This window comes from Pholcus phalangioides, unplaced genomic scaffold (assembly GCF_987345545.1).
Source record: "Pholcus phalangioides strain wild (caught in Gottingen) unplaced genomic scaffold, Ppha-v1.0 ptg000011l_1, whole genome shotgun sequence".
Classification (NCBI taxonomy): domain Eukaryota; kingdom Metazoa; phylum Arthropoda; class Arachnida; order Araneae; family Pholcidae; genus Pholcus; species Pholcus phalangioides.
Window position 1 is genome coordinate 57,990,116 of NW_028301604.1, and position 25,349 is coordinate 58,015,464.

The 25,349-nt window shown below is 33.5% G+C and overlaps 1 protein-coding gene across 1 annotated transcript in view; it reads left to right on the forward strand.

Moving 5' to 3' along the window:
• Positions 1-25,349, forward strand: part of LOC149080626 (uncharacterized) — a 76,830-nt gene that overhangs the window by 14,666 nt on the left and 36,815 nt on the right. Inside the window, exons 5-8 of the mRNA XM_089239775.1 lie at positions 3,616-3,873; positions 10,054-10,159; positions 12,688-12,803; positions 18,193-18,269. Coding sequence (XP_089095901.1) covers positions 3,616-3,873; positions 10,054-10,159; positions 12,688-12,803; positions 18,193-18,269 — 557 coding nt within the window. The remainder of the gene's footprint in view (positions 1-3,615; positions 3,874-10,053; positions 10,160-12,687; positions 12,804-18,192; positions 18,270-25,349) is intronic.

The window sequence follows — 25,349 nt, forward strand, 5'->3', positions numbered from 1 at the left end:
AAAAAATTTCAAAAGTGAAAAAATATCCTAAAAATGCCTTAAAACCTGAAAAAATGCCTTAAGAGTGAAAAAGTATTGAAAAATGCAAAAAAATGTAAATGTCATCAACATCTGAGCCCCGATCATAATTAATGAAAATTCAGAACTAAAGAAAAATTATTCCATAATTAAAAAAATAATAAAAAATTTAATATGGTTATGGCATGTTAGGTTATACATATACAGAATTATAAAAAGGGTTGCACACATCTCACATTTGGAATTTCAAAGAAAACTGACAAGCTTTTTACAGATGAAAGAGAGCTTGAGTATTCACCCAGGGCCACATAGTGACAGAAAAATAAGTCAGATCATCTGATGTACATTACTGCCTAATAGTTCGGCAGGCAGCAACACTTTTGGGTCACACATTTTACACCAGCTGAAAATTTATTTACGTGTTATTTGGACTATTTTATGATGTTTTTAGGTATTCTGTGGGGTGTACGTCAGCTGCTTGTTTGTTTATGTAAAAATAACATGTTCTGTAAAAATATTTTAAAATGAAAATTCAACACAAAATAGTTATTTAGGTATTAATCAAGAAAATAATATTCAGCTTGCTCGGTAGTGGTGGAAAGATTTCAGCTGTGCCATAGCCTCAGGCAAACACAAGTATCTTCACTTGCCCACCTGTCCTCTCTCTGAAATTTTGCAACAGCTGTGCCTCTTATTTGAGCATCTGCTCTTGACATCCCAGTACACTGTTGTGAAGCAAAATGATCGGAGCATATCACATCAAAAATGTTGCCAGTCAAACCATTCTGTGGGGAAAAAACAAGGCCTATGAGTTTTTAACGGAAGAAAGTTCGAAAAAATGTTTGGAATTATTGAAAATCATCAAGGATAACAAATTATCTTTTTAAAGATGTGATACTACCAACACAAGTGAATGATTTTCAATGATATCACTCGAAGTGTAAACAGTGATTTACAGCGTTATTACCAAAATATCGAACATCATGTGCAGCTTCTCTTCTACGTAAGTGAATTTATTATATTTAAACTAGAAAAAGTTAAATATGTTTATTTTCAATTTACACAATTATTTTATTTATTTTAACTAAAAACATTCTTCATTTTATCAGATGGCCCTGAAGCAGAACATGATGCAGACATATCACAGGAAATCGATATTGATGAATATTCTGAAGAAAGTGCACTAGAAGACGATGGCCCAATATTGCCGATGATTTTGATATTTCCAATAATAAGAATATTTAGTTTTTCTTCAAATTATTAACGTTATTAATATTCATATATGTCATAATAAACCATATTTTCCACTTTTGAAATATAATGAAATGAAACAAAAAACTCAAATTTTGAGTGTTTCCTAATGTTTGCTAATTATTTCCCAATCAAATCAATTTTACACTACACAAAACTTCGAAACTTGAGTATGTTATTGTATGAAAGGTAAGGTTTAAAAAAATCCCATTCAGCTGGCTGAGTAGTGGTATAAAGACCTTCAGCTTGATGATTGGAGATACCACACAATGCTCAAATGTAATTTAGCACAGAACCATTTAATAGCCTCAGCTGAAGGTCTCTCCACCACTACTGAGCCAACTGAATATTATTTTCTTAATTAATACCTAAATAACTATCTTTTGTTGAATTTTCATACGGTGTGTGAAATATTTTTACAGAACAAGGTTTTTTAACATAAACAAACGAGCAGCTGAAGTATAACCCACCCTCACAATACCAGCTGAATACCTAAAAACATCATAAAATAGTCCAAATACTATGGAAATAAATTTCAGCTGGTGAAAAGAATATATTTCTTAAACTTTTTTTTGCATGTTCTGAATGCCCCCACGACTACACCCCCCCCCCCCCCTACTGGACCAGCTGTATTATGTTTCATAAATTATCTATCCATGACCAATTACTGGTAAGAAAATCAGCCGGTGTAAAGTAATGACCCTCCAAATGTCACTGCCTCCCAGACTAAAATGCAAGAACAATATGCTGCTCACCAAAAAATCCCACTAAATATGAATGTTAGCAATGCAAGAAACAGGTCCATCAAAAGTGTTTTGCATCCTATCATAGACATTAGAAAAGAATTGTTAAAAGTTCCACAAATGTTTTTGGGGCTAACAGTGAATTAAGGGATGGGAAAAAAAATTTGATTGCCAAAAACATCATGTCTGACATTAATCACTAGAGGATGTTTTTTAATTCAAATTATAGTGCACATGCTAATCTTTCACTAACATGGGACCACCTGTAAACAATCTCCATAGCAGGGTGTTTAAAAATCTCAGGAAAAACAATTTATATTTTTGCACTGAAGAGTATGATGCTGAGTTTGCAAGAATTTCCTTTGCTGGTGAAACTCTTTTATAAACACAATGGTGCTACACCAAAAGCTTTGCAGAGATTTTTGGTCTTTAGAGAGGGGGTTTCACATACAGGAAAAGAATGTTTGAAGAAATTATCCAAAATAAATTGGGTCACCAAAAATTCTTCCCATTTCTTCATTAAGTCATGCCTAAATTTTCATAATTCTCTGAGTTTATGATAGCTCATAAACTCAGCATTCTCTGTTGTAGATAGCTCAGAACACTCTATTTATGGACACTCTGTATATCTTCTGAAGATGGCCACCATTGCATGTCAAAACACATTAGGAATTCATGGCTTTTTCATGTTATTTACCTTTATCATTGGTTTCTTCTTTATTGGGTTAAAAGTCCTAAATATTGAACTTGCCCACAAGTAAATTAAAAATACAGTAAAACCTCTCTTTTGTGGACACCGGTGAGATAAAAAAATTTGTACATAAAAAGAGGGGTGACCGTTAATCAAGAGTCTGAAATGCATACTTTTATTATGTAAGGTGAAATTATTTGGTCGTAAAAGAGGGGTGACTACATGTTTGTTAAGAGTTTTCACTGTATATAGTAAAATATACAATATAAATTTATGGAAAAAAAAATTTGTCAATATATTTGGTGTCAGCACATCACAGAATTACAATCATTTAAATTGGTATAGGTAGCAAGTAATAAAAACTTCAGTTTTTCTTTATGCTGTCAAACTTCATTGACTGAAGAAAGGAAAATGCCTAGCATATATATATATATATATATATATATATATATATATATATATATATATATATATGCTGAAGTTAATAAATTTAAAGTTAAATAAATAAGTTTTAAAAAAAATGCTGAAGTTAATATGAAACATCATAAACTATTACTTTATAACAGAGGTCTTCAACCTTTTTCTAGCCATGAGCACTACCTGTACCGATCACCCTTAAGGCAAGTTTGACATGCGAATGCATGAAATCAAGATGATTTCAATCGTTACATCAATCCTTGAATGCAATCCGTACAAGGTATTCAATAGGAACGTTGATCAAGTGCTCGTGAGCACGAAATCTGACAGGAGCATCGAGCACACTGGGTGCATCAGGGAGTGCCATGATGCTCGCGAGCAACACGTTGAAGATGCCTGCTTTATAAAATACATCATCTGCTAATTATGCATGAAAATATATTGCATTGTATTGTGCTTTTCAATTAGTGTAAATTTTCTTTATCTTCTTTATAGGGTTTGCTCTTTTTCCGAGCTCTCTTAACTGCAGTGTTGACAAACCAAAACTTGAGTTTAAAACAAACCTCACAGCTTACGAGATGTATAAAAGAATATTTGAAAATCATCAATACTTCACCAAAAGAGCAGGATTCATTTCAATGGAAGCTCAACACTGTCTTTTATACCTTACCAAATGAACTTAAAAAAATAGCACATATTGTTTGTGCACGAATACTTCCAATTTCTGAAAGTGTACCAATCAGTGAAATTGATGTAAGTTTAATCTTTGTTGTTATAGAAAGTTGATTTTTTAATCATTTTTTTAACTTAATAAAATATTTTTGTGATAAAAACATTTGTAAACTGCCCGTGAAGGATTGGGTTACAGAGACACACTACATAAGAATACAGACCTATGAATTTGTGAGTTGCTCAGCAAAGATTTTTAGAAATTTATTGAGGGAGAAATCCACATTTTTCTTCTGTCAGTTTCATCAAATTTCTTCTCATATTCAAAATGAACCAAAAAGAAAAATAGATGAGCATGCCTACACAGCATGCTTACAAAGTTCTAGGTGGAACATGGAATGTTTGAGATGTTGAGAAAGGCTTTTGGTGATACTATTCTCTAGGTAAACCTCCAAGTTGTGAGTGGCCAGCAATCCCCTAAAGACAACAAATGTTTACATTCCTTCATAAGCACAGTACTTGAAAATATCAAGAAAGTGTCTGAAAACTTATTTACAAAGATTTGAAAAGACCAATAATTCCAGACCTTGATAACATTGTGGGCTTCAGATCTGTCCAGCAGTCGAGGCAATCCTGGATTGGATGTGCACCATATTGCCTATGAAAAGAAGTGACAATTAATGGTTGCCACTTGCCATGTGGCCAATGGATATTCAAGAGTGGAGACTAAGATTATTCACTCTGGTTGCAACCTGTTTTCTTTGTTTAATTATAAAAGTTCTTTTTTTTTTGTCTCAGATTTTGCAAAGAAAAAAAGAAAAGATAAAAGTTTTTGAAATCCAATCAATGTATGAATATAGATTTGTCCCTACCACCCACCCAGTGAAATTTCCACTATAATTAAAAAGATAAGGAGGTAAGAACTCGGGAAAGCATTGTAGTAACACTAAATACTTTCCCCCTTTAACTTCATCTTTTCTTCCTTCCTGTTGATTTTTTTATGTTCACAGAATCAAAAAAAGAAAATTATTTTTTCCATTTTCATTTCTGGATGAAATATAAATATAAAAGGATTTTAACAGCTGGCTGAAGCAAACATCAATTCAGGAAAGAAAATTCAACTGCCTCTATGGGAAGCTGAACCTACATCCTCACACATGCAGGGTGAGTGCTCTAGACCATTACGCTATAGGAGCAACAAAAAATTATTTTCTTAGAGCAAAAATGCACTGAACAGGACCATACATGAACAGTCAAACCTAATTCTGCCAATTGCACGCATATATTGACATTTAAAAAAAAAAGAAAAACTAATCACCAACATTGTACTTTTCTGTTGCTGGAACCCAGTTCGGGCAACACTGGTAAGAGGTTAACATAAGTAGTTGTTGGTGAAACCCTCAAATTTACTCATCAGAGCTTACTAATCATTTGGCAACACATTTACAATACAAAATTTCAGTCAGAAAATGATAAAATGGTACTAACATTTTAATATTGGTAAGGGATATTCAGAATTCTCTCTCTGGCTTTGTTACATTAAAAATTGACTAAGAATGCTTAGGCTATTGTCCATAGAATCTTGACTGATTTATTTTAAAAAAATTATCAGCCTATCATACTACTCTTCAGCAGAAAAGAGATCCAGAACCAGTCCATTTATCATCTAATTCACGTCAGTCAAAAATAAAAATGATTGATAAAAAGTTCATTTATATAGTGTAAACTTGGGAGGATTATTCATAAGTTTGAATAACTAATTCCTTCACAAATTTTATTTTGCTGCTGAGAATTAAATTTATTTTTTCCTTCTGGAGAAAACCCCCTATCTTACCCATGTTAAAATCTATTCCCTATATTTGATTTTCATCTTCAGTGCCGCAACTAGATGCTTGGCCAGCTGGGGCAAGCACACATTTTGGTGCCCTCTTGTAATTTTGAAGGAGGGGTTAAAGGGGGAAATTTGCATCTGACCAGACCTTTGGGTAACCGGACCTCTCCTACTCCCCCCCCCCCCCAGTTGCTGCTCTGTTCATCTTACATGATTGTTTTGTGGAACCACTTAAGTAAGAAATAGCAAAAATGCAAGACAAGCATAACTCTGACAACATAAATAGGTTATGGCCACACAGAACACATATTCCAGCATCTACCGATTCATTCAAAATTCTGCTGAGGAATGTGTATGAGATGCATGTATGGTTGAGAAGGAAGAAAGGGCCAATTAATTTTTTTTTTTTGTGTAAAGCAAAGGATGCCTGTAATTCATACTTATTTCTATATATATACGTATACAGGGTGCATAGGTAAAAGGGCACATGGAATTTTACTGGAGAACCTTTTAAAACTTGGGGGAAATCATGATGAATGGAACATAATGCTTGCAATAACGAACGGTTTAATTCAACATAAATTAATGTTAGCTTGAAACTACATGTTGCAGGCTGATCAGCACAGCTGATGGAATGTATTGACACACCAATAGCTTGCGTATTTATACAATGATCAAGACATACACAATATAGACATACATAATTTACATACGGAATGTACTCTTGACGTCACAGATCACAACACTTCCCCCCCCCCTTGATCACACTATATCATTGATACCTCTGCATCTTGGCTTGATGATATTTCGCCTTGGCTTGGATGAGGCAATTGATGTTTCTACCGAACAGTCTGGAATTTGTTGATGTTTTGCAGGAGAAACCTGGAACTGGCACCTTCTGTTGAATTGGTGCCAACTTGTCCAATTGCTGTGGAAGAGAGCTTTCTGCAACTGGAGCATTTTCGTCCTCAGCGATCATGCCAGGGGGTTGAAGTGCTGCTGCTTCAGGAACGCATTCTCTCATCTGGTCTATGTGGCATTTTCTCAAATTACCAGACTCTGTCATCACTTTATAGGAGACGGGACCTGAAGGTTTCAGGACCATTGCAGTAACCCAACTCAGTCCTTGAGATTAATTCTTGACATACACTGGATCATCAGTAGAGAATCGGCAAAGTGTGTGATTATCTTTCTGGAAGGTCAGCTCTTGCTTTTCCCATTGATCCTTTAGGAAATCTGGATAGAGTCTGTCCAGACACATACAGAGTTTTTGACCCATTAGTAGCTCGGCTGCACTCAACCCTGTAATAGTATATGGCATGATGTGCTGAAGTAGAAGATATTGGGCTATTCTCTTCTGTTCTGGTCAATGCACTATTCTTTTCAGGGAGTCCAGTCACTAGCTGACTGGACAACACCTTCAGCCTGACTATTTCCTGCTGCTCCACAAGGAGAAACTAAAATGATACGAATAGCATTAGTGTCAAGGAATGTTTTATACTCGTGAATTTGCCGCCTGGCAGTCGAGTGGTTAGGGAACTAGCTTCTCACTGTGCAGGTCTGGGTTCGAATCTCGGTTCGGGCATGGATGTTTACTAACACTAACAAATTCCCTGGACGGATCATGCTGATCCCTTGGGAATACGTGAGGATCACGTTATTATTATATTATTATTATTAATTGAAAGGTGGACCATTATCGGGCACCACACTGTCAGGCTGTGTGTCATGAAGACTTCTCTTAAGTTACTGTTGTAGAGAAGGCATTCATTGATGTCATTAACTTCACCTCCACCCATTTGAAGAAGTGATCGAACAATATGAGGAATTTATGTCCTTGGAATGATCCTGCAAAATTGATATGCAGTCTTCACCAGCACATAACAAGCAGTACACAGAAACAAACTTCACATCAGGTTCACAACACATACAGACACATTCCAATATGTACCAATTTGTTAGAAGTTCCGCAGAGGAATATGGATGAGGTGCATGTGTGGTTCAGTAGTAGTAGTCTTCGCCATAGAGCGGTTGTTACCTCCCAGGGATGCACTGGTGCACATGGAGGATGATGTCTACTTTCTTGGCACTTTGAACTGGTAGACCCAAACTTATAAATGTCTGAGTCCAATCATGGCCATCACACATAAAGCTAATGATTTCATTCGCTTAATTCCAGGATGAGCAATATGCAGTTCTCACAAAACGAATGAACGATCCAGCTCAGGAATTATTACTCTGCTGCCCCAAAGTAGGAAATTCTTATGAACAGATATTTCATTCTTTTTGGGAAAGAATGCAATAGAAATCTCGAATCAAATCCATGTTCTGTCCAGCCTCTTAAAACAAAATTTAGAATATGAGAAAGTATGGGATCATGTAATATCCCTCACACTTAGTGGAGATCACCTCAATTCTTCAATAAATAAAACATCCATAAGAGGAGGAACAGTTCCATCTCCAACAGAAACAGCAAGCCTGAGTATCAGTTCATAAATTGAATGAATCATCCATACTGTAAACATGGGCCACTTCAGCCCATTTTTTAAAAATTCCAAATTCATTTTCCAATAAAAGTTCTGGTAACCTTTTTGTAATGATAGGCTATCTTATATTTATGTAAATAAAAATAAATTTGATTTCCTCTTAATCTAATTAAAAAAAAAACATTTGGGCCAAAAATACCCTTGTATGTGAGTGACCTGCTTCACTTTTTCCTGTCTTGAAGCATTAAATCTAGGGTATTTTTTGAACCTGCGCTCGTAATAAAACTTTTAATTTTTGAAAAAAAAAGTTATGTTTCAACTTGTATTGATCACAAGAATGGCAATATTTACATTTTTTTTTTACATTTTAATTAACAATCTTACAAATTAGTCTTACGAATTGACCAAAAAATATCTCTTTTAACAGGCTTTGGAGGCTTAACTATTGAAACCACATAATCACACATTTTGCCATCGTGATTAGTAAATGCTAGTTTTTCCTCTATACTAAAAACCTTAGAATAATCTGGTTTGATAAAAAAAATGTATTTTTAATGTGCTTCAAGATATTTTAAAGTTATCTGCAGCTTGCCTTTGGTTTATTTCAACAGATTTAATTGCATCTAAACAGTTTTAAAAGTGGTCATTTCTGTAGTCTGCATAACTTTTACTTCCAGGCTAATGCTTGAGTTTATAGACCCATCTTTCCAGAATGGAACAAAAATTTGACATAGGACACACATGTAAAAGATAAACATAATTATTCAATGCATTTTTTATGTTTTTAAGTGTACTCACAAACAAATTACCAGGGGTAGCAAAAATACAACCTTCTTTAGCCCATCAAAATGGCATATTTTTGAAGTTACCAGAGCTTAAATTTTCGATTAATGTTCTTGGAACAAAATGAAAGATTAAATGAAATTTTAGTCATACTACAGTTAAAAGCAATCAATTTTGTTTCTAATTAGTAGGACTCAGATTTTTATGCCCTAAGGATGAAACATTGTTGCTGATAGGTTAAAAAAAAACTGAATTTACCAATCAGCAATGGCGTTTCATTTTTAGGGGCATAAAAATCTGAGCCCTACTAATTAGGTACCTACCTAACTCAACAAAGCTGGATTACAACCCCCACAGTTGAAAATTTGAGAGATGAAAAACCACATGAAATCACAGCATTCAAAATCACCACTGTTGTTGCCTAGTCTGTCATTTGTGAACTGCCCAATGCATCAGTTTTTTTTGCTTAGTACTGCTACTTAGCAAAACCATAAAAACTATTTCCAATTTTTTTTATACAATAATTAGAATAGGCTTTATTATTTTGTTATTTTGGGACAAAGGTTTCTAGGGCCAAAGTAGCCAGCATTTACAGTATGTCAAAATTGTGACAAGCCTAAGGCTGTTAATTTCGTATCAGAAATTGTCCCATTCATAATGGAATATGCAGCTTATTTAGGGAAAAATAATATTGGAAAAAAAAACGTTTTCTTATAAATGATATGGGTTGTGTTACAAACCTCAGTACTTGATTTTTTTTTTGTTATAGGTTTATATCTCCTCTGATTTTTTAAATCAAGCTGAATTTTCATTCATTTTTACAATCATATGCAGGCTTTCATGAATTATACTGGAAGCTATAGAGCTAAATTTTGTGCAGGAAATGTTCAAAAATCCAAATCTTCATGGTTCTCTTCATTCTGTTTTTGTTCAGCCACTTTGTTTGCCTCTAACTCTTGTGACTTCATTAGTTAATGCTTCTGGACCAGCTGTGATTGGTGTGACTATAGGAGACATTGTTATAAAAAACAGGGGGGAACTGTATTATAATATTGATCACAACAAAAAAGATGAATTTAAACAAGTTAGCAACATATAATTCCAAACAATATATTTCTGAATAGCCTATGGATGTTCACAATAGCTGATTTTTTTCTCCTGCAGATTCGCTTCCTCAGTTTTATTGCACTGAGAAATCTGAGTGGGAAGCAAATAATTTTGACAAATCCAAACTTTTTCATGCAAGCCATGGGACAAGTTTTTGAGAGCTGTGAGTTAAAATTTTTTTTCTTTTTCTTTTAGTACTGATACACATAAATCATCTTGAATAAAATCTGCAATAGTGAATTGCAACTAACTTAATTGATTGCGCCTTTTCCAAGTCTAATAACTGGCATGTTATCAGAATCAAACCGAATGTCAACAGAATTAGTTCTGTTCTGTTAGTTGTAGTCAGTTTAATATCTCCTGATGATGTCAACCATTGGTATTGAAGAAATGCCCAGTCAATACTCTAACTTATGAGGGCTTCTTAGCCTGAGAAAATCTTATTCATTACTCTAATTGAGCCACAACCATTTTAGATTTTTCAATTTTAGCAGAGTCAAATGAGTTTCTTTTCTAATGCAAGGCTATAATATCTTTTATATAAATATCTATATTTATTTTTATAAATATCTTTTCTTTTTTTTTTTTAGATTTTTTCATTCCCATCAGTTTTGATATAGAGATATTTTACTGTATAAAATTTGAAAACCAGCCATTAAATTGTATTAGAAGAAATCTGAATGAAAATATCTCTTTCATGACTTGCTTTATCAAATTATCATAATATCTCATAATATCAAATTAAATTATGAGAAATGAGATTGATATACAGTAGAGCATCGATTATCAGAATACCGATCAACCTACACATCGGTTAACCGTAAGCACTCCAGCGAGCAAATTCAAATATGCACTCCATGTATAAGCTCCCCCTCTTGTGAATATTTTTTAAAAAGAATGTTAAATATTTCGTAAAAAGAATAAGCTCTTTCCATCACATGCATCTATCACTGCACCTGAAGAGCCATCAAACAACCAATTTGTAGCAGAACTGGCTGGGCAGATGAAAGAATCTCCAGGATTTGAAGAATGCAACCAGGAAAAAATGCAAGAATGTGATGTTGAGACCCTGGCCATCAAGTGTTAACAGATGATGAAATCATTGCTAGTGCCATCGATGACCCTTAGTGCCAAAGAAAAGCCTAGCCACAACGACCTTGCTGAAAAATTACCATCCAGTGAGGAAGCTTTTCACTGCCTTGAGACAGCTATGAAGTGGTTAGAACAAAAGGGTGATGCTGTTCAATTGCTGTCTTTAAAACGTTTAAGAGATTTAGTGGCAAAAAAATGAGTCAGCTCTGAAGCAAAAGAAAATTTTGGACTTTTCTTGAACTGTAGGCCTACTTCATTGGCCATTTTGAACTTTTCAAACTAGGCTAGTCAGTTCTCTGTGTTATTTGTAAGACGTGTGATACAAAATATATACAGTTTTGTGTTTAATATCTGTTTCTTTGTTTCATATTGCTCCTGACACTGGTACAATTTTTTTTCTGTGAATGATCGGTTATCCGAAAAATCAGTTATCCAAACACCCCCAGTCCCTAATTGTTTCTGATAATTGATGCTCTACTGTAATTGTAGTTTTTTTTCAGCTTTGCTGTAATATGCTAAGTATGATAAAAAATGTCCAATGTGTAATTATTAAATCTTTTTTGATGTTGAATATTTTCTAAAAAAGAACAACATTAACACAACATATGCAAAAAGTAGATAAGAAGGAAAAAGTGAAATATGTTTCAGAAATTTGGACACGTTTTATATTCAGCAGTAACAGGGAATAAAAATGTAATAATTGAAATAAAACAAATCTTTTATAGTGGAGGTTACTGACCGTGTGAAAGAAAATTATGGATGATCGCACCCCCCTTCCCCTGGTTACTATACATGCCCTCATGATTCTGTTCGAATAGACTAGCAGCTTCTGCTTATGTTAATGCACATGATGAGGGCATAGACAGAAGGCTCTAAAGAAGCTACTGCCAGATTATTTAAAGAATGATGCGGTGGTTAGATCATTGACGAGCTGACTAGAATTTCTTAAAATAGGGACTGCATTGGGAATTCGAAGTCTGAAAGTGATTTAAAAAAAGTCAAATTTGGTTATGGTGGTTGATTACTAACATTGTTGCACTATGAGAGAATGTTTAATTTCCTGATTTATTAATATACCTTTTGCGCCTGTGCTTTCTCTCACTCAGCGAGTAACCTCCATTGCAAAAAAAATTCCTTTTTTACAATTCAATTTGGTACACTTTTGTTACCCACTACTAGAGATAAAATTTGGTTGAAGTTCTGAAAAACATTCAGCTTTTTCCCATCCTTTTATTTATATCTTGGGTTATAACCTGGTACATCCTTTATTTCTGAGTATTGAAAATTTTTACTTCTCTCTATATTTATAAATATAATTATAATTTCTCTGTATTCATAACCTAACAGAAATTACATAATAACAGTTTTTTTCCAATTGAATAGTAATGTTTATTTAAACTACGATACAATCAGTTTCTTAATTCACGTGAATTCAAAGTAAATGTGTCCTGTGTTATTACGATCTTGTATTATATAATCTCTTCAGTAGTTTGTTTTTTAATAAACAAGAAGTATTGTTAGTTAGTTAAAAAATTAGTGAAACAGACTTGATATTTGAAGCAATTAATAAATTTTATTGTATAAAAAAATTTTTTTTAGTTCAGCACCTTGTGATGCTACCAACTTTTTGTACGATGACAACCATATTTGAGAAAGATGGTCGGTATCAATTCCATGTGGAATCCGTCTTGCTATGCTTGGAATTCATGACAAATGTAAGCTTTTTCATTTCTTTTACCTTAAGAAATATATTTGATATTCACTTCAGATTAGGGATAGTCTGATAAATTTATTGATTGTCAATCACAATTGAAAATTTTAATTGAGATAATTGACCCAATCAATCTTATTAAAATTTTATTTAAGTTTTCCATTGAAAGCATGCAAATATAATTATTTATTCTACAAAACTGATTACATTTTTTAAATTATTCTCCTATACAGTTAAGTGAACGTACAGGGCATCCATAATTAAAAGACCCTATTTTAAAGTAGCCTACAGGCGAAGCCAATCATCAGAAAATTGTGAAATTTTGTGGAGGACTTCATGAAGTGATGGGAATTTGTTTCAGGGGAAAAAAATTAGTTACACATGTTGCCATCAGAGGCCGTTTTATTAAAAAATTACACATTTAGGCAAGCGTTTACAATTGTTACTGCAACGAAACATGTTCCCCATGATGGCCATCATTTTCAGATACCATGTGAAATCGCAAGATGGCATGTTCCATAACTGACCGAAGTGTGTGTGGGGAAATGTTCAGCACGTGGTGTGAAATGCTGCCTTTAAGGTCAGATAAAGTTCTTGGATTGTCACGACTTACCAGACGTATCAAATACTCCAAAAATTGCATGGATTAAGGTCTGGGGGATCAGAGAGGCCATAGTATAGGTGAAGATAATAGACGTGAAAGTCTGGGGGGGGGCACAATGATGATGATATCAGTTCATATATACACATATACAGTAGATCAGATGACTCCACCTTTGATGCTGAGGGGCAATGCCCCCCATGCCCTCCACCCGCTCATATGGCCCATGGGCCATAGATTAGGGATGTGCCGGCTGCTGACACGTTCTTCTGCAAAATGTGTTTTAAGAACATTCTCTTAACACACTGCAATGTGTGGAAGAGCTTCGTCTTGCATAAAGATTGTGTTTGCAAGGCAGTGACATGCTTGCAGAGCCAGAACAATATTGTTCTGTAACAGCAATGCATATTGCTTCCCAGTGATAGAAATGTCACTGGACCTGTAGAACGTGACTCTTCATAGAAGTAGGGGCCGAGAATAAATGTTACAGTAAATCCACACTATACCATCACTTTTGGTGAATGCAACGGAACCTCCAAGATAGCGTGCAGATTTTCTGGTTCCAAAATTCGGCAGTTGTGAGTATTGACTGCACTATCCAAGTGAAAATGCTCTTCATCTGTCCAGAGGATATTCCAAGGCCATTCTGAATCTACCTCAACGAGAGCTAGAAACTGCAGTGAGAACCGGAGTCGATCGTCATAATTATTTGGAAGCAACTGCTGTACAAGTGAAAGTTTGTACAGATAATATCGGAGGATATTCCGCATGATCTTATGGATAGTTGAACCTGGCCTATCCAACGTCTGTGCTACATGCCTGACACTAGTGCTACCATGAGAATTTGAAGCTCTGTCCTCTTCTACTTGAAGCGAAACCTCCTGTACTGTGTCTATAGAAATGGGTTTTCTTCCTCTTCCAGGACGAACAGCCAACGATCCTGTGGTTTCAAATTCTGTTATCATACTCCTAAGGTTTTTAATATTCGTTGGACCTTTCCCAAAAAGGTCAATATTCTCTTTCAAGTCTGATATTTTCATAGAGCAGTTACTGTGGAATTGCTGTTTTGGTAAAACAGTTTGACCAAGAAAGTTCAATCTCATAAACTTATCACCACTGAGAGCAGCAAACACATTGAGAAATGTTTCACTCCATAAATGTTTCTAGGTTTTATAACAACTGCTGCGTGACATCACATAAATTTACATGTTTACTACCGGTATTCAACGTGAAATGCCCTCTGGTGCTGACATGTGCAACTAATTTTTTCCCCCGAAACACAAATTCCTATCACTTCATAAAGTCTGCTACAAAATTTCACAATTTTCTGATGACTGGTTTTGCCTGTAGGCTACTTTAAAATAGGGTCTTTTAACTATGGATGCCCTGTATACACATATAATTGAACATGATGCTGTTTTGAAATCTCTATGTGAGCAAAAAATTGGACCTGCATATATCTAACTAATTCAAGATATCAATGGCATTGATATCTACCCTATAAGGGTAGTACGACCCAAATTACAGTCTTTGATAAACAAACTACAGTTAATATAAAAAGATGTGTTCAACAAGGAGATGCCATCTCTCCCAATTTGTTTACTAGTGCTCTTGAAGGCATGTTGCACTAAACTGACCTAAGAGGTGGCATAAACATTGATGGTGAACATCTACAGATGCTTCTTTTTGCTACTGATATTGTCCTAATATCTCAAAATTTTTTAGAACTTGAAACAATGCTGCTGCAAATTAATCATAAAAACCAACAAATGGAACTGGAAATACATCCTTATAAAATCAAATTGATGAAAAATTAATTCTGCAACAATTATACTATACAATTTAATAGTTCACCCCTAGAAAGAGTGGAACCTTATATTTATCGTGGTCAAGCTATTTAAATGAATAATGACATTACACTCAAAGTTAGCCGAAGAAAAAGAGCAGTATGGATTGCATTTAATTAAATTCATGGATTGAGATACAGGGGGAAGGCATACCATACTTTCAAGTCTATCTCTGCATATGATAAAATAAAAAGCTCTCTCTCTCTGAGACATAGATTGAAAAATTGAAATGAAGAAAAGATCAAGTCTTTTGGATAGTTATATTCTCCCTTCAATGACTTATGGAGCTGAAAAATTTTATCCAAAAGAAAAGGAAGATGAAAGCCTGAAGTCAACTCAACATGCTATAGAGCAGTGATTCCCAACATGGGCATGAATGCCTCCTTGGGGGTGATGGAAGGTTCCAGGGTGGCAGTGGAAGCTACGAGTATGACATAGGATCCTATGGGTTAGAATGCATTGGGGGGTGATAGGAGAAAAAAATTTCTGAAGAAGGGGCGATGGGACAAAAAATGTTGGGAAACTATGCTATAGAGTGTCAGATGTTGAATGTCAGCAAACTTGATCACATTAGAAATACAGATATCTCTGTAAAAACAAAAAATTGAAAGACATTGTAAAGGCAATATATATGAGCAAGAGGAGATGAGCAAGCCACATAGCAAGATTCAAAGACAACAGATGGACATCCAGTCACCAGCTGGTATCCTATATATGGTCAACGAAAACAAGATAGACCTCCAAGAAGATGGGAAGATTCAATTGTCGGGGTGATGGGGAAGGCCTGGACGAGAAAGGCTCAAGACAGTGTGTTTGAAGCTTTGTAACCTGCATCAGTGGCAAGAAGCCAAGGATGAACGCACAGTTCCATTTAGGAAATCTTGGTAATTCACACATAAAAGAACTAAATTTGAATCAATTAACAAATAACACAATCATGATTAAAAAAATACCAAAAATTTAGCTTTTTCATGAAACTTGACAATTTGATTATTTTCACAAAAACAGCAAGCAGCTAAGTCCCATAAAACATGGGTGATATGGTCAATGTATTTTTAGCAGAAAATCATGAGTTTTAAAAACAAATATGTGATACATATAAATTAATAATGATTTAACCAAAAAAACATGAACCTTGAACAAGCCAATTTCTTTGATTATTGACACTTTATCTAACTGTTCATCAAGTGCAGAGTCGTAAATATGTGCAGTTCATTGTTAGTATTGCTCACTCTGTGCTGAACCACCATACCAATTTCTATTTGGTTTCTCACAATGCTGTGCAGTCATTGTGGATCCTGATAAATGACAAACTGTGCATATACAAACATGATTCACCTGGTGTCAGTACATCAAGGATGTTTTCTCATTCATGCCTGCTGCGTTGAGAAATTCTTCCAAACCACTTTTGTTTGGTTTGGCTGATCAGCACGGACTCCTGTTTAATCATAACTTAATAGTCCTGCAAAATTTCTTAAATTAAATTTTTTTGTGGAAGAATTTTTTTTTTTCAGAGATTTTTCCAAAAAACTATATAATCAGTGTACAAATGAAGTTGATCAAATGGAAGTAAAAAAGCTCATTGGCAATAATATAAATATTATTCGTTTAAAGTAATAATAACATAATAATCAGTATTACTTATAATAAAGTAATAATCAGTATTATAATAAAGTAATAATCAGTATTATAATAAAGTAGTAATCAGTATTATAATAAAGTAATAATCAGTATTATAATAAAGTAATAATCAGTATTATAATAATGTAATAATCAGTATTATAATAAAGTAATAATCAGTATTATAATAAAGTAATAATCAATGTATATAATCAATAATAAGTAATGTAATCAATAAATATGATCATTTGATCATTTTTGTTGCACCACGCTCATTTTCTGCACACAAGGGCTAATTAGCCCAGGACCTACAATTTATTGCCGATTCCGAATGGCAGTCTTGTTTTTTATACTCATCGAGAAGTTGGTGCGCTAACCCCTCAATGGGGGACTCCCTGCGGTAGCAATTTTTTCTGTGGTCATGTCACAGTTTCTGTTGTACCCCTGTGTTAGGAAAATTTTCTGACAAGGACGAACTGGGTATCGAACTCATGACACCTCTAAACATCCTTTGATACTTTAGGGGGAGTATCTTATCGACCTGGTCTACCATGCCCAATAAATATAATCAGTGCACAAATGAAGTTGATCAAATGGAATTTAAAAAAAAGGTTGTTGTCAATGATATAAATATTATTCATTTGAAGTGTGTGGAAATGTCTGACACCACTTAATGTTGTTATTGTGCTTTGAAGATTTTTCAATGTGTAAAAAAAACCATTTATTTTGATTTTATGTGAGCTTGTGTTCCATTGAATAAAGTCAAATTAATTTATAGTAAATTTGTTCATCTCCTAAGAGAAATCTGCATATAATTGTATTGGAATAAATGTTTTGAGTTTGCATTTATTAAACTATAAATTTGGTGGTTTTTTTTTTTTTTTTTTTTTTTGCAAGATCACTGTTGTTTCCTTTTTCATGAAGTTGATACTTTTCAGAAAATTAATTGAACATTTTTGCAAAAACAGGACCCAGTGAAAAAAGTCTAGACTGACTCTTGGTTTCACTAGCACATTTTCCTAAATTAAACCTGAAAATTATGAGTTGTACTGTAAATGATCTTTAGCAATGGCCATGCTTAGTTTTATGAACAAACCAAAACAACACAGTTCCAGCTGCTTAGACCATTACAGCACTTTGTAGCAGTGGGGGGCAGAACTATGTCTGATTATGAAAAATTGATAATTTCCTTTCTAATATTGCCAAGGTAGCCAAAATACTTTTGTTCACGACTTCAAAAGTTTGTATGTCAGGAAATGGCTGTACTTACAATTGTGGAAATGCAATATCTTATATATGCTTTAATTTTGCCAATATCCTTACAGGCAGTAAGTTCAAGTTGTGAGCTGAGAAAATATTTGTTTTTATTGAGCAATAAAGCTTTCATCAAATGCATGAATAGGTATGTACTTTGAGTTTCTGCATTTTCAGAAAGGCATCTGTTTCAAGTACAGAATAATAATCCTGTTTCATTTGCAGCTTTTTTCTTTTTTTTATGCAATATTTTTCTTAAATGTCGCCAAGCATTCTGCATGAGATACAGATTTAAATTTTAATTTAATAATTTATATCTAAATAAGCATCATTTACAGATAGAAAATAAAATTGTTGTGAAATTGTGTTTTCTATCATTAAAATCATTCATGCTCTAGCATCAAAACAAAAGATATAACAATATCTTTACAAATAAATAATTATAATAATAATTTATTAATATATAATATCTTTACATGATATATTTTCAAATATAAGAATGCATTTTCAGTTTTAATGTTTAAAATTCATATTTTAGACGCATACAGTGAAACCTCACTACAACGATACTCGATATAATGGCAAATCTTCTTTTCAACAATATTTTTTCAAATCTTGTTTGGCCTTGCCTCCTTCTAATGTTAACCTCCTCTCAATACAACAACATTCCTTTTATTATGATAAGCCCCTCTATAACAATATTTTTTAGGAGATTTTGAAACCGCTACAACAATATTTTTTATATTTTGCTTGAAATATCCTTCAATATATTTTTTAACTCATCTCATATTTTAGATCGTCCGAGGATATCTAACATTTTGTACCACCATGTGTATTGTACTGAAAGTGTGTTGTAAGTTTTCTGTATTGCTAATTTTTGTGGTACAACAAAATGTATTGAGATAAACCTCTTCACAGGAGCAATACACACATCTGGACTGAATTTTTGTGTATGAGTTAAAATTTTTTGCAGTGAATAAATGCACATGCACAAATGCTTAAATGCACATTTTTTGGTGATAACAACACCTATTTCAAAAAGATGCCAACAGCAGCATAAATTTGATGGCACGTGATGATCATGTTGCCTCTCGGTGTATCAATAATCCCTCTACAACAATATTTATTTCTTGATCTCCATAATATTGTTATATCAAGGTTTCACTGCATATTCAACTGAGCTTTACAACACAACACTAATGATAATAAATGTTTGCCTTGCATATTTATATGTATGTATGTATGTATATAACCTATATATATATAAAATAACATATCCTGACTGACTGATTCATCATCTCTAAGCCGAAACCCCCTAAAGCTATAAATATTGAATTTGGTCAAGTGTTATTTTATGGCATAAAGATCCACTAAGAAGGGGTTTTTCGAAATTCAACCCCTAGGGGGGTGAAATGCGGGGTGCAAAGGTTACATAGAGAATTTACGCTGAGCCGAAACCGCTGAAATTCATGAAATTTATTCAGTAGTTTCATTTCATGATGCAGGTGCTAACTAAGAAGGGGTTCTTTGAAATTCGACTGCTAAGGGGGGGGGTCATGGGGGAGGGGTTCAAAGGAAACATTCATGAAATTTGGTCATTAGTTTTATTTCATGATGTGAAAACCCAATAAGAATGGTTTTTTTCGAAATTCAACCCCAGCTACCAGTGGTGGGAACTCTCTTTGATGGCACACTACCCATAACAAGCATTACACAGAAACAAACTTTAAATTAGGTTCACAACATGGACACACACATTCCAATATGTACCAATTCATTAGAAGTTCTGCAAGGGAATATGGACGAGGTACATGTCTGGTTTAGTAGTGGTGGGAACTCTGTGCTACACTGTGCCAAAACTAATTTCCTGCTCCAATAGTGTATTTTTGTATTTTTCTGTGCCAAATAGTGCTTGCTTGTTATTTTTCATTTTTTGTGTACTTGAAGCTCTTTGAAATGCTTTTATACCTGCCTTGCATGTAGTGTTGCCAATAACACGCTCAGCTTCGGCAAAAAATTTTATTCCAGTGTGCCGCGAAACGATTCTTTCCAAGAAAGCATGGTTTATTCCTCTGTACTTCAACACCACTTCCCTTCCTCCCATCTTCCATAGTCACACTCAAGAATTATTCGAAAAAATAATTTTAAAGAGCAATTTGTCTCCTCTCCAAAATTTTGAGGGGTATTTTTTGAAAAAAAAAGCTATATTTTATTATATGAAAAACAGAAAAAAGAAAATTACGTAAAATTGGAAAGATTACTTTCATTCCTGTATGAAATTTGCAGGAGTAAAATTGAATTTTGATGCATTTTGGCAAATAGTGATTGCTCTATCTTCTGACCTTGAAAAGTAGAGATCTCTGTTGGGAAGTAGCTTGACTATTGCAAAGTACAGTATTGTATTGGGAAAAAAACTTGCATGCTGACAATGTGTGCTTTTCACACTTTGCAAGCACTGCGAAGATATTTTTTTTCATTTGAACAATTTTTAATCCAAAAATATTTAATTTTTATTTATCCTTTGCAACTTTGCCCCACACAAGTTTTTTTTAGAACAAACATGTCAAACCCTGATAATCCATCCTATCCTTCAAAGAGTTGCCAGAAGTCAAGAAAAAATTATGGAATTAAAAAGAGAGACAGATTTTTTAAAAATTGATTTTCAGATTTTCCCGGCAAGTTCCGACCCTCGATTTTTGTCCTCGAAAATCTGATTGGGATAACCCAGGCCCCTTAAATAAAATTATCAGCCCCTCATTGGCTTTTCATCATGAAACCCTAATGATATCCATGATTGTGTTGCTGAAGATGGTTTACTCCAGTCTGGAGTATTTCTCAACCACTGGACTGCACTCAAGTACCGTGCCCTGACACCAGTCTTACCAGGCGGTGAGCTATTCATAGTTTCATTTTTTTCCATTAATTTCTTGTTAGTTGAGTGTGTGACTGGGCCTTTCACTTGAAGTTTCCCCACAGGGAGCAACATACCTACAACTAGGGTTACCAGGTTCAAAAATTTTTGGGATAAGTGATGCATAGGCGGAGATATACTTGGAAGTCTGGGGGGCACGATGAGGATGATGTCAATTCTCATATATACATTAGATCAGTTGAATCCACCTTTCACGCTGGGGGGCAACGCCCCCCCCCCCCCCCACCACCATATCTCCACCCATGAAGTGATGTCACCCATTCCAATTTTCACAAGAGATGGTGCCACTATTCCAACCAATAAAACTGACCATGACAATAATTTTTCCCAACTTTAACACAGAACTGCTAAAAAAAAGCAGAAACAAAAAATTCTGGGAATTTCGGTGGCTATTGGTGAATGCATGTGGGGAAAAAACCACTCATAGCAATGAATAAATATATGTTTCAAAGTAGGGGGAAAAAAGTAATTCTAGAAACCTGGGAGGACAAAAGGGCAAATTTTCCAAAATGTAGGAAGATGTTTGGTAACCCTACCTACAACAATATAATTATTGAATCATTACACTTCACTCATAGTTTAGAAAATTCATGGAAAATGGCAGCACTATAACAAGCATTACACAGAAAACTGCTTCACATTGGGTTCACAGCACATACATGCATATTTTCCAGCATGGCCTTGTTTTTTCAATTTTTCAAATTTATTTAAAAATTTGTGTGAATACATGTTATATGATATTATTGGCAACCAAGGAGACAAATGTCCCATACTGGTTGTTACAATGAATTTGTTTAAAAAATATAGTACAGTGATATTATTTTCAGATATATGATGGGAAAAAAATATAAAAAAGATAGTAGTTACAGATAAAAATAGTATAATTAACAAAAAATAAATATGTTAAAAATTGCAATATAAATAATAAAGGATATTCTCATGCAATGGCGGAGGTACTAAAAATTACATATGAATAATATCAACATGAGTTCTTAATATAGACTTTGACCCGAAATACACAAAAGAAAAAAAATATGAATAACATATTAACGATATACATAATAAATATGGAGCCAACACATGAATTTGTACAGGATTATGGGAGGTGATTTAAAGATATGATTTAATTAAGCATAATGTTAGAGGATGTAATCAGAAATGGGACTCAATGGTAATGAGTTTGAGCAGGTAAAGTTTGAGTCGTTTTTTTAAAGGAAGTAAATGCAGTAGTGTCAGTGATTTCTCTGAGTAAATTATTATAGAATTTTGGAACCAGAAAGCAAAAGTGCTTTTTAAGAATATTTTTATGAACTAATGGCAGTGAGTAGATGGCATTTAGACGAGCAGAAGTACGGGATACGTTAAGAGGTAAGGAGTATTGGTGTTTTTTAATTATTAATAAGGATTTATAAAAGTAGAGGTAACGCACTGGGAGAATTCTTAATCAATGAAATTGATCAAATAGAGGGGTAACATAATCATTAGTGATGCATCTGATAGCTTTTTTTTTTGGAGAGAAATAATAGGCTTAATATTAGTTAGATAATCTCCTCCCCAAACTGAGAGACCATACATTAAATATGAATGAAACATTGAATAATAGAATGTCTTCAACTACCTGCTTAAATCTCTTCATTGAGACAGAGCGGCAGACCATGATCTGGTTAGGAGGGCCTTTCACTTGCACAAAAGAGATTTACTGGGTCATGGGCTTTCAAAGGTTGATAACCCCACTGCTCTAGTATACCAACTTTGGAGAACAAATATGAGGCAGTTTCAGTCTAAAAAAAAGGTTGCCACTGCAAGCAGCGGAAATTACTATGGTTGATCGTCATTGCGTCAAATCCAGATGTGTTTCATGGAAAAAAAAATTTCATTCCGCAAGTAAAAGAGCTAGTCTTCCGAATTATGAATGCTAATTTGTCAGCTTTGCCAAATAACAAGTGTTAAATCACTAGTGTATTTAAATAACTAAATCACTAAACCTCGTATTGAGTCTCCAACTAAATCACTAAACATCGTATTGAGTGTCCCGAAATTTGCTCCCATTTTGCAACAATTTCTTTCTGAGTATAACTGAAAAACAAGAAGCAAGCTGGAATCATGCCCATAAAATTGAAAAATTAAATTTTAAAGAACTTTTTGTGCATGTGTTGATCCTCTTTAACCGAAAAGTGAATGCAGTGTATACAAATATAAATAATTTTGTAAAGAAAATTTTTTTCGGCTTTGGTTTTTTTTATTTTGAATAATTGGGGTGGAATGAATCTCACTTAGAATTTTTATAATTTATGTGACACTATTATGAGTTATACTTTTGACCAAAACTCTTGAAGGTTTTAAAACACTTCGGTGAAAACAGAAAAGTATGGATTATCTGTATGTGAATTGATTATTTTATGAATTCTTATAATGCTGGGTAACAAATCAAAAGTAATTTCTGAACCGCTTCTATGTCTATATTTTTGCGAAGAGAAAATTTGTGTGGCAGATCAAAATAAATTTTCATATCTGCCTCCTTTTTTTTTTGCTGTAAAACTCATAAGTTATGAAGTTAGCCATGACTCCTTAAATTGGATTGGATTTTAAATTTTCTGGCGCAAGGACCAATTTGGTCAAACTGCGCCAAAACAAATTATAAAAATAAGAAAAATCATCCTTTTGTCATGTCAAAATACTAAAATTATGCATGATAAAAAGCAACGTAAAGCATAAAACAATGACATGAATTGTAAAAATCTATAATTTGTTATAGAAACCAATGACTTTAATGAATTTAAAAATGCGAGATGCATCGCTATGGTCATGACTCCTTAAAAACTCCTTAATTTTTATTTAGGAAATTTTGTATGAACCCTGTTTTGATGTTTTAGAAAATTCAAAACTTTTTTATTGTTTATAATTGTAAAAGGGAATCTTCAATTCTATTTTTTTTTTTTAGTATGATTTTTAAGATGCTAAAAAAACTCCTACGACCATCACTGTTATAACAGTTAGTACCACTTGTAACAAATCTGAATTTAATGGAATTTTTGTGAAACTTAACAGTGGCAAACAAATATAAATAACGAGATAGGAAATATTATTAATTTTAAGCTATCTAATAAAAGCTATAGTTCTGTTATCAATCTTTCATTGGTTCAGCTATTTTAGAGTAAGTATTGATATTATTGTATTAATTCACAAGTCATTTCTTACAAAATAAAAATTTCATATAAAGTTATTAGCTGCTTTGTCAACGATGGGATGATGTTTTCCTGGATTTTTCTTGATGTCATCACAAAGTTTTTTAATGTTACCAAAGTTTTTATTCTCAAATTCTAGCCTGTAGCAATGTAAATCCAAATTATTTTCAATATAGTTAATTAATAACATTGAATTTCCACTCTTGGAAATCTTCAACAGGCCATGTATATTTATGAGATATCTTGGTAATAAAGATATTAATGTTATTAGAGATGTTATATAATATTTGTTTGTTAGAAAGCTTTTGAAGTGTTTTTTGTTTTTTTTTCCCGACACAAAATTAAATGTTCCGGACTCTGCCACAAAGCTGGGCTGGAAAAGATCTCGGCAACAGGATAAGTCCAGTGGCAAAGTTCTGGCATTCATTCATTCAGCTTCTTTTGAAGCTTAAATTTAGTACCGAAGACTAATTAAGATTTCTTAGTTTATCATATTTTATAATAGAAAGATTACCAGTGATTACGTGTCCATGATTTCCATCAACAAAATTAGTGAAATTATTATCATTGCAAAAGCATTGTTTTTCACGAATTTTATCAAGATTTTTACTGTAGGAGTTTGGATAGGTTTATTATACCTATAAACAATTTTAACATTGCATTCTTTATTGAGTGGAAAAATATTTTTATGTTTAGAAAGAATGTAATCTATATGCCAAATTTGTCAAATCTTTTGTTGAGAAAGTTAAGGACACAGTATTGATTATTAATTTTTTTAAATGAGACAAACTCAAGAAAATTTTTTACTTTGATCTCAAATTTTATTAAGTCAAAAGCAATGTGCTTAATATTATCCTTCCTAAAGGAAAGATTCTTGAGCTTGTTTTCAAAAAACCAGCAAGAGACTAGCCTTAATCTTTTGAAAAAATAAGTAATTAAATTTTAAAATGTTCAATTTTTCAAAACATCAATTACATTTATTTTATGTTTAGTTTTCTTATTACCTCTGCATCCACGTTGATGATGGTAACAATTATTGGTGAGAGAGTAGTAAATTTATAGTAGATGCATATACATTGTCAATGCTAGAGAAGTTGTCACCATTTAATTT